General features: G+C 47.3%; 1 protein-coding gene across 3 annotated transcripts in view; it reads right to left on the bottom strand.

Annotated features, from left to right (window-relative positions):
• The window catches only part of LOC135512236 (sodium/calcium exchanger 1-like), a 181,103-nt gene that overhangs the window by 39,324 nt on the left and 131,779 nt on the right, over positions 1 to 10,000 (bottom strand). The window contains exon 3 of one of the 3 annotated variants that reach the window (XM_064934043.1): positions 6,280 to 6,386. The exons of 1 other annotated variant lie outside the window; for it this stretch is intronic. In XM_064934043.1, coding sequence (XP_064790115.1) covers positions 6,280 to 6,386 — 107 coding nt within the window. Of the gene's footprint in view, positions 1 to 5,696; positions 5,801 to 6,279; positions 6,387 to 10,000 lie in introns of all 3 variants that reach the window. One more of the 3 variants, XM_064934044.1, reaches the window with a different exon arrangement.

Below are 10,000 nucleotides of genomic sequence, written 5' to 3'. Positions count from 1 at the left end.
TAATCACCACATAAGAGAGGAGACTGGGGGGGGAAACCAGGGGACAATAATCACCACATAAGAGAGCAGACTGGGGGAAACCAGGGGACAATAATCACCACATAAGAGAGGAGACTGGGAGGGAAACCAGGGGACAATAATCACCACATAAGAGAGGAGACTGGGAGGGAAACCAGGGGACAATAATCACCACATAAGAGAGGAGACTTGGATGGAAACCAGGGGACAATCACCACATAAGAGAGGAGACTGGGTAGGGAAAGCAGGGGACAATAATCACCACATAAGAGAGGAGACTGGGTAGGGAAACCAGGGGAAAATAATCTCCACATAAGAGAGGAGACTGGGAGGGAAACCAGGGGACAATAATCACCACATAAGAGAGGAGCCTGGCGGAGAAACCAGGGGACAATAATCACCACATAAGAGAGGAGACTGGGTAAGGAAACCAGGGGACAATAATCACCACATAAGAGAGGAGCTTGGGGGGGAAACCAGGGGACAATAATCACCACATAAGAGAGGAGACTGGGAGGGAAACCAGGGGACAATAATCACCACATAAGAGAGGAGACTGGGTAAGGAAACCAGGGGACAATAATCACCACATAAGAGAGGAGCCTGGGGGGGGGGAAACCAGGGGACAATAATCACCACATAAGAGAGGAGACTGGGAGGGAAACCAGGGGACAATAATCACCACATCAGAGAGGAGACTGGGAGGGAAACCAGGGGACAATAATCATCACATAAGAGAGGAGACTGGGAGGGAAACCAGGAGACAATAATCACCACATAAGAGAGGAGACTGGGAGGGAAACCAGGGGACAATAATCGCCACATAAGAGAGGAGACTGGGATGGAAACCAGGGGACAATAATCACCACATCAGAGAGGAGACTGGGAGGGAAACCAGGGGACAATAATCACCACATAAGAGAGGAGCCTGGGGGGGAAACCAGGGGACAATAATCACCACATCAGAGAGGAGACTGGGAGGGAAACCAGGGGACAATAATCATCACATAAGAGAGGAGACTGGGTAGGGAAACCAGGGGACAATAATCACCACATAAGAGAGGAGCCTGGGGAGGGAAACCAGGAGACAATAATCACCACATAAGAGAGGAGACTGGGAGGGAAACCAGGGGACAATAATCGCCACATAAGAGAGGAGACTGGGATGGAAACCAGGGGACAATAATCACCACATCAGAGAGGAGACTGGGTAAGGAAACCAGGGGACAATGATCACCACATAAGAGAGGAGCCTGGCGGGGAAACCAGGGGACAATAATCACCACATAAGAGAGGAGACTGGGAGGGAAACCAGGGGACAATAATCACCACATAAGAGAGGAGACTGGGTAAGGAAACCAGGGGACAATAATCAACACATAAGAGAGGAGCTTGGGGGGAAACCAGGGGACAATAATCACCACATAAGAGAGGAGACTGGGAGGGAAACCAGGGGACAATAATCACCACATAAGAGAGGAGACTGGGATGGAAACCAGGGGAAAATAATCACCAAATAAGAGAGGAGACTGGGTAGGGAAACCAGGGGACAATAATCTCCACATAAGAGAGGAGACTGGGAGGTAAACCAGGGGACAATAATCACCACATAAGAGAGGAGACTGGGAGGGAAACCAGGGGACAATAATCACCACGTAAGAGAGGAGACTCGGAGGGAAACCAGGGGACAATAATCACCACATAAGAGAGGAGACTGGGTAGGGAAACCAGGGGACAATAATCACCAAATAAGAGAGGAGACTGGGTAAGGAAACCGGGGGACAATAATCACCACATAAGAGAGGAGCCTGGGGAGGAAATCAGGGGACAATAATCACCACATAAGAGAGGAGACTGGGAGGGAAAACAGGGGACAATGATCACCACATAAGAGAGGAGACTGGGTACTGAAACCAGGGGACAATAATCACCACATAAGAGAGGAGACTGGGAGAGAAACCAGGGGACAATAATCACCACATAAGAGAGGAGACGGGGGGGGGGGAAACCAGGGGACAATAATCACCACATAAGAGAGCAGACTGGGGGGAAACCAGGGGACAATAATCACCACATAAGAGAGGAGACTGGGAGGGAAACCAGGGGACAATAATCACCACATAAGAGAGGAGACTGGGAGGGAAACCAGGGGACAATAATCACCACATAAGAGAGGAGACTTGGATGGAAACCAGGGGACAATCACCACATAAGAGAGGAGACTGGGTAGGGAAAGCAGGGGACAATAATCACCACATAAGAGAGGAGACTGGGTAGGGAAACCAGGGGAAAATAATCTCCACATAAGAGAGGAGACTGGGAGGGAAACCAGGGGACAATAATCACCACATAAGAGAGGAGCCTGGCGGAGAAACCAGGGGACAATAATCACCACATAAGAGAGGAGACTGGGTAAGGAAACCAGGGGACAATAATCACCACATAAGAGAGGAGCTTGGGGGGGAAACCAGGGGACAATAATCACCACATAAGAGAGGAGACTGGGAGGGAAACCAGGGGACAATAATCACCACATAAGAGAGGAGACTGGGATGGAAACCAGGGGAAAATAATCACCACATAAGAGAGGAGACTGGGTAGGGAAACCAGGGGACAATAATCACCACATAAGAGAGGAGACTGAGAGGGAAAGCAGGGGACAATAATCACCACATAAGAGAGGAGACTGGGTAAGGAAACCAGGGGACAATAATCACCACATAAGAGAGGAGACTGGGGGGGAAACCAGGGGACAATAATCACCACATAAGAGAGGAGACTGGGATGGAAACCAGGGGACAATGATCACCACATAAGAGAGGAGACTGGGTAAGGAAACCAGGGGACAATAATCTCCACATAAGAGAGGAGACTGGGAGGGAAACCAGGGGACAATAATCACCACATAAGAGAGGAGACTGGGTAAGGAAACCAGGGGACAATAATCACCACATAAGAGAGGAGCCTGGCGGAGAAACCAGGGGACAATAATCACCACATAAGAGAGGAGACTGGGAGGGAAACCAGGGGACAATAATCACCACATAAGAGAGGAGACTGGGTAAGGAAACCAGGGGACAATAATCAACACATAAGAGAGGAGCTTGGGGGGGGGGGAAACCAGGGGACAATAATCACCACATAAGAGAGGAGACTGGGAGGGAAACCAGGGGACAATAATCACCACATAAGAGAGGAGACTGGGATGGAAACCAGGGGAAAATAATCACCAAATAAGAGAGAAGACTGGGTAGGGAAACCAGGGGACATTAATCTCCACATAAGAGAGGAGACTGGGAGGTAAACCAGGGGACAATAATCACCACATAAGAGAGGAGACTGGGAGGGAAACCAGGGGACAATAATCACCACGTAAGAGAGGAGACTCGGAGGGAAACCAGGGGACAATAATCACCACATAAGAGAGGAGACTGGGTAGGGAAACCAGGGGACAATAATCACCACATAAGAGAGGAGACTGGGTAAGGAAACCAGGGGACAATAATCACCACATAAGAGAGGAGCCTGGGGAGGAAATCAGGGGACAATAATCACCACATAAGAGAGGAGACTGGGAGGGAAAACAGGGGACAATGATCACCACATAAGAGAGGAGACTGGGTACTGAAACCAGGGGACAATAATCACCACATAAGAGAGGAGACTGGGAGAGAAACCAGGGGACGATAATCACCACATAAGAGAGGAGACTGGGGGGGAAACCAGGGGACCATAATCACCACATAAGAGAGTAGACTGGGGGGCAACCAGGGGACAATAATCACCACATAAGAGAGGAGACTGGGGGGGAAACCAGGGGACAATAATCACCACATAAGAGAGCAGACTGGGGGGAAACCAGGGGACAATAATCACCACATAAGAGAGGAGACTGGGAGGGAAACCAGGGGACAATAATCACCACATAAGAGAGGAGACTGGGAGGGAAACCAGGGGACAATAATCACCACATAAGAGAGGAGACTTGGATGGAAACCAGGGGACAATCACCACATAAGAGAGGAGACTGGGTAGGGAAAGCAGGGGACAATAATCACCACATAAGAGAGGAGACTGGGTAGGGAAACCAGGGGAAAATAATCTCCACATAAGAGAGGAGACTGGGAGGGAAACCAGGGGACAATAATCACCACATAAGAGAGGAGACTGGGTAAGGAAACCAGGGGACAATAATCACCACATAAGAGAGGAGCTTGGGGGGGAAACCAGGGGACAATAATCACCACATAAGAGAGGAGACTGGGAGGGAAACCAGGGGACAATAATCACCACATAAGAGAGGCGACTGGGATGGAAACCAGGGGAAAATAATCACCACATAAGAGAGGAGACTGGGTAGGGAAACCAGGGGACAATAATCACCACATAAGAGAGGAGACTGAGAGGAAAAGCAGGGGACAATAATCACCACATAAGAGAGGAGACTGGGTAAGGAAACCAGGGGACAATAATCACCACATAAGAGAGGAGACTGGGGGGGGGGGGAAACCAGGGGACAATAATCACCTCTTAAGAGAGGAGACTGGGTAAGGAAAACAGGGGACAATAATCACCACATAAGAGAGGAGCCTGGGTAGGGACACTGGTGGACTTAATCAGAAGGACAGAAGAGACATCAGGGGGACCAATATGTTGGTCATAAAACTCCCAGCAGCCACCAGCGTCTGCAACGACACTAAAACACACAGCAAACAGACTAGCATCACTGCTTATGGCAGCATCTGTGTACTAATAGGTTGAATCCTATTCCTCCTGTTGTAAATTGAAGGCTTTTAAAGCTTCACGCCAGAGACAGGGCAGATTGAATTGCACACCTGTAATCGTATTTGCTCTGTACTGATCTGGCATCTCTAGTCTGGTTGTGACTTTGATGTTCTTTGAGGACTTGTCAAGTTCTTCTGGTTCTGGTTGTCCCGTAATAATGTTTCATTCAACCTAACCTCTTTGATCAGCATATAGTATCATACATCTTTATCATTAACATGGCGCTATTAATAAATAGATCAGGACTGATAATAACAGAAACATTTTCCATAAGCGATGAAGAAACAGTTAGGGGTGGAAAATTCATTAGTGTTTCAGAGTTGAGATTAAAACTAAGAAGGTTATGAGGTACTAACTGTGGTACAGGATAAACACAGTGGGACAGACACACACTCTTGGCCAGGAGTGGTGCGTGGTATAAACAATCTAATCTGTGCAATTATCTCCACTGTTTATTTCTGTCACTGCTGCTGATATAAGATAATGCAACCTTGTGGGAAGTATATCCTGTAAGCGTATGTACTGACGTGACATCATTAGAATACCACATTTCCGTCGGGCACATTTTGGACACCCCCATTCCAGCGCCCATACAGTGCAAGTCCACTATAGCACTAACGCAGGGTTGGACGAGCATTGTCTTTGTGGGTAGGAATTCTTAAGGTCAGCGTACACAGGTAGTTGAGCAAAGTGAGAATCGCAGATAGCCAGGCAGGAGAGAGAGAGGTGAGGAAAGGTGTGAGTACACTGAGTCAAATAGAGACTTTGGAGGAGGAGATTAGAACAGTAAAGCGAAAGGAGAAAGTAACAAAGTAAAGGAGGAGAGGATAAAAGAGAAGAGGAGACAAGTGAGCTCCAACTCCAGTGTGTTTAGTTGGTCAGCTCTCTCACACCTGTCCAGCCTCTCGTTCTCCAGTAGGGCGTCTGCAGCTCTAGGGTGAAGTAGCTGTGCTTATCATACTCCTCACGGTCAAGTATTTTAATGGCTATGGTCTTCCTGCAGGGACACAAGACAACAAGGCAGCGGGGTTGGAACCATGCATGTTTAAACACACACACACACACACACACACACACACACACACACACACACACACACACACACACACACACACACACACACACACACACACACACACAACCAGTCGTGGGAATGAGAGGTGGTGGTGACACAAGGTGGGCCACTGAACGTTCATTTCCGCCGAGGGCACACTGAGTGGCAGATGAGCACGCTGCGTGCTGTCATTGTATTTGTGTGTGTGTGTGTGTAATTGGAAGTCCTACTCTTTCCTGTGGTGAGATGCATGCTCTCTACCTACAGTAGCATCCTCCTAGCCCTCTTGGTGCCTCCTGCTGGTGTGAATGTTCAGTGCAGGGCAATGCAGCGCCGTGCAGTGGACGTCAGGCCCAGGGTCAGAGGTCAGGGTAGGAGATTCTGACCCCCCCCCCTGTAACCCCCAGGACTATCTCCCCCACCTTTACTGTCATTGGTCTCCATCAGGCGAGGTTCTCCCATCTCCACGTAGAAGGTCTTGTTTTTCTCGTACTCCTCGTCATCAATGATTCTGACCTTTATACATTTGCTAAAGGAAGAGAATAAGAGAAGAAGAGAGAAGGAAGAGACAGTGAGGAAATGACAGGTTGGAGTATAAAAGGAGGAAACAGAGAGAGACAGAACAGAACACAGGCAGGCAGCAGGCAGCAGGCAGCAGGCAGCAGGCAGCAGGCAACAGGCAGCAGGAAGCAGGTAGAGACAAACCACAATGAGTTCTGAAAGACAGCATGTGGAGAAGAGGATGGGTAGAAATCTGAGATGATTTTGAATATAAGTTTTGACCAAAAAAAAAAAAATCTCACTCCATCACAAACACATATCACGCTCAAACCAAGCAATCACATTCTGAAACCACTTCATCACTCTGCCAAATCTCTTATTACACTTGATGATGATAGCAACTATTTGGATTTCCGGCACATACACATCCTTTGAAGTAGTCCGTCAGGTATTGACTATTTATAAGTAGATCTGAGTGTGTTTAAGGTCCAGCCCAGAGTGGGGTCTGACAAACTGATCCTAGAACTGCTAAGCTGGCACTCTGACTGGCCCAATGCATAATGACTCCTCATCACCCACGGCAACACTTTCTTTTTTTTTCACCTTTATTTAACCAGGTTGGCCAGTTGAGAATAAGTTCTCATTTACAACTGCGACCTGGCCAAGATAAAGCAAAGCAGTTCGACACATACAACAACACAGAGTTACACATGGGATAAACAATCGTACAGTCAATAACACAATATAAAAATATATATACAGTGTTTGCAAATGTAGCAAGATTAGGGAGGTAAGGCAATAAATAGGCCATAGTGGAGAAATAATTACATTTTGGCATTAACACTGGAGTGATAGACCTGCAGATGATGATGTGCAAGTAGAGATACTGGGGTACAAAAGAGCAAAAATAAATAACAATATGGGGATGAGGTAGGTGGGTGTGCTATTTACAGATGGGCTGTGTACAGGTGCAGTGATCAGTAAGCTGCTCTGACAGCTGATGCTTAAAGTTAGTGATTGAGATATAAGTCTCCAGCTTCAGTGATTTTTGCAATTCGTTCCAGTCATTGGCAACAGAGAACTGGAGGGAAAGGCGGCCAAAGGGGGTGTTGGCTTTGGGGATACTGTATGCAAAACACTTCCCCTCAAAAAAGTTCACACTGTATATCGTTCCATAGATATACTAACACCACGACCACACCACTCACAGGCCCATACTGTAACTTAAGTCAGGACAAGAGCAAATACCATTCATTTATCTGCAAAAACACAAAACCATACATTACAGATGTATTATCTATTTGATTGGTGCTACTGCACCCATAGTCACCCTGTCTTTCTAAGAGACCTTTTAGTGTATGCTTTGTTAACATCCAAAATCCCGATCATAGGGATAGTTGTCTCCCTTCAACTCCCTGTATTGTTGCCTGTGTAGGCTGGGTGTGAACCGACCGTAAGACTCTGTGTTGTTTACTGTGAGAAAAACAGCCCTGTTGTGCTGTTGCACTCACCACTTTTAATGCAGCATATTCTCTAAATGTAAAATGGTCCTTATTATTCATTTGGTGTGTGAGTGTGTGTGCCTCTGGGTCTTTGTGTGTGAGTTTGTGTGTGTGTACGTGTACATGTGTGTCCTGTGTGAGCATATTAATGTTGAGGCTGAAATGCTGAATGTAAAACCACTTTTAATTGTATCTGTCCCCCTCCCTCTCTCTGTCTCCTTCCCTCACTCTCTCTGTCTCCTTCTCTCACTCTCTCTCTCTCTCTCTGTCTCCTTCCCTCACTCTCTCTCTCTTTGTCTCCTTCCCCCCTCTCTCTCTGTCTCCTTCCCTCACTCTCTCTCTGCCTCCTTCCCTCACTCTCTGTTTCCTTCCCTCACTCTCTCTCTGTCTCCTTCCCTCACTCTCTCTCTGCCTCCTTCCCTCAGTCTCTCTCTGTCTCCTTCCCACACTCTCTCTCTGTCTCCTTCCCTCACTCTCTCTCTGCCTCCTTCCCTCACTCTCTCTCTGTCTCCTTCTCTCACTCTCTCGCTGTCTCATTCCCTCACTCTCTCTCTGTCTCATTCCCACACTCACTCTCTCTCTGTCTCCTTCCTTCTCTCTCTCTCTGTCTCCTTCCCTCACTCTCTCTGTCTCCTTCCCTCACTCTCTCTCTGTCTCCTTCTCTCACTCTCTCTCTGTCTCATTCCCTCACTCTCTCTCTCTGCCTCCTTCCCTCTCTCTCTCTCTCTCTGCCTCCTTCCCTCACTCTCTCTCTGTCTCCTTCCCTCACTCTCTCTGTCTCCTTCCCCCTCTCTCTCTGTCTCCTTCCCTCACTCTCTCTCTCCATGATAATAGTGATGCCCATGGAGGGATGCTACATTCTGATGAATTGGAAACAGTGAAACAGTGAACCAGTGTGTTCTGATAAATCATTCAGAAAATATATCACTGCCACTTGAGCTGCCCATCTTCATCAAACTCCCTCTCTGACCCCCTCCTCTCAATATGCAATGGCAGTCAACTAATACCCTCCCTGCTGCCTAAAATCACTCACTCTGTTTCCCTCTGCAAGGCCCTAAATTCTCCTCTTCCTCTACAAAACCCCTCCTTGCTAGACATTTCCTCCAACATCCAGGCATCCAGATAACCCAGCTCACCTCTATCCCATTTGTAGCAGCACTAAGTGACCCCTCTCTCACCTCAAACATCTAACTACTTCCTCTCCTTAACAATACCCACAGAACACACCACTGCCAACTCTTGTAACGGGAGACAACAGATTACATTTCACATTGAATCCAAGGAGCCAGAATAACACTGTTGATCTCTTGATGAATCAAAGGCTTGAGTAAGTCCCAGTGTTGGTTTTGGCAGGAGTCTTGGAAAGAGACAATAGGCTGTTATCAGGAAGGACAGTCGCTATTGGTTACAGATTTGGACCAGAGCCTAATCTCTTCCTATTGGTCCAGGAGTGACAAGTGGTGATATCCCAGTGGGCAAAAATTGGTTAAATCAATGTTGTTTCCACATCATTTAAACCAAATAATTAAATGTGATGACGTTGAATCAATATGGAAATCTGATTGGATTTGCAAAAAGTCATCAACATAAGGGAATTTAGTATTTTTTCACTCACTCACTCACTCACTCACTCACTCACTCACTCACTCACTCACTCACTCACTCACTCACTCACACTCACTCACTCACAAACATGCACACACAGAAACAGTGATTTAAAAAAAAGTAATTCATGTTTACACTGTACATCTGACAAGCTGTGAAATCACACTGGCTGTGTGTATGTGTCCTCTGTTCATGTTGAGAAGGTTGTGAGACCTCCGGCCCCATAGGCTAATCAAAACACCAGATGTCCTTGCAGTTTGATTGGCCCCACACTGGGACTACAGTACAGTCAGCCTGGAATCACAAAGTGCCTGGCATGGGAGACCTTCAGAAAATGACTCTGCCCTCACCCTCACAATTTCACAGGCATTACACTTATTTTCCACTCCTCCACTCAGAGAAGAGTGGTCATTGCTGTACACACCAGGCCCATATAGTCAGGGTGTAGAAGCAGCTGTATGAAATGCCCATGGAGATAAGCAGCAGAGAAGATGGAGTGAGAGAGAGAGATAGAGGCTGTGTTTTTTTATTTCAC

The sequence above is a fragment of the Oncorhynchus masou genome, chromosome 24 (assembly GCF_036934945.1).
Source record: "Oncorhynchus masou masou isolate Uvic2021 chromosome 24, UVic_Omas_1.1, whole genome shotgun sequence".
Lineage (NCBI taxonomy): Eukaryota > Metazoa > Chordata > Actinopteri > Salmoniformes > Salmonidae > Oncorhynchus > Oncorhynchus masou.
The sequence above is the reverse complement of the archived record's forward strand: the minus strand, read 5'-3'. Positions and strand labels throughout refer to the sequence as shown.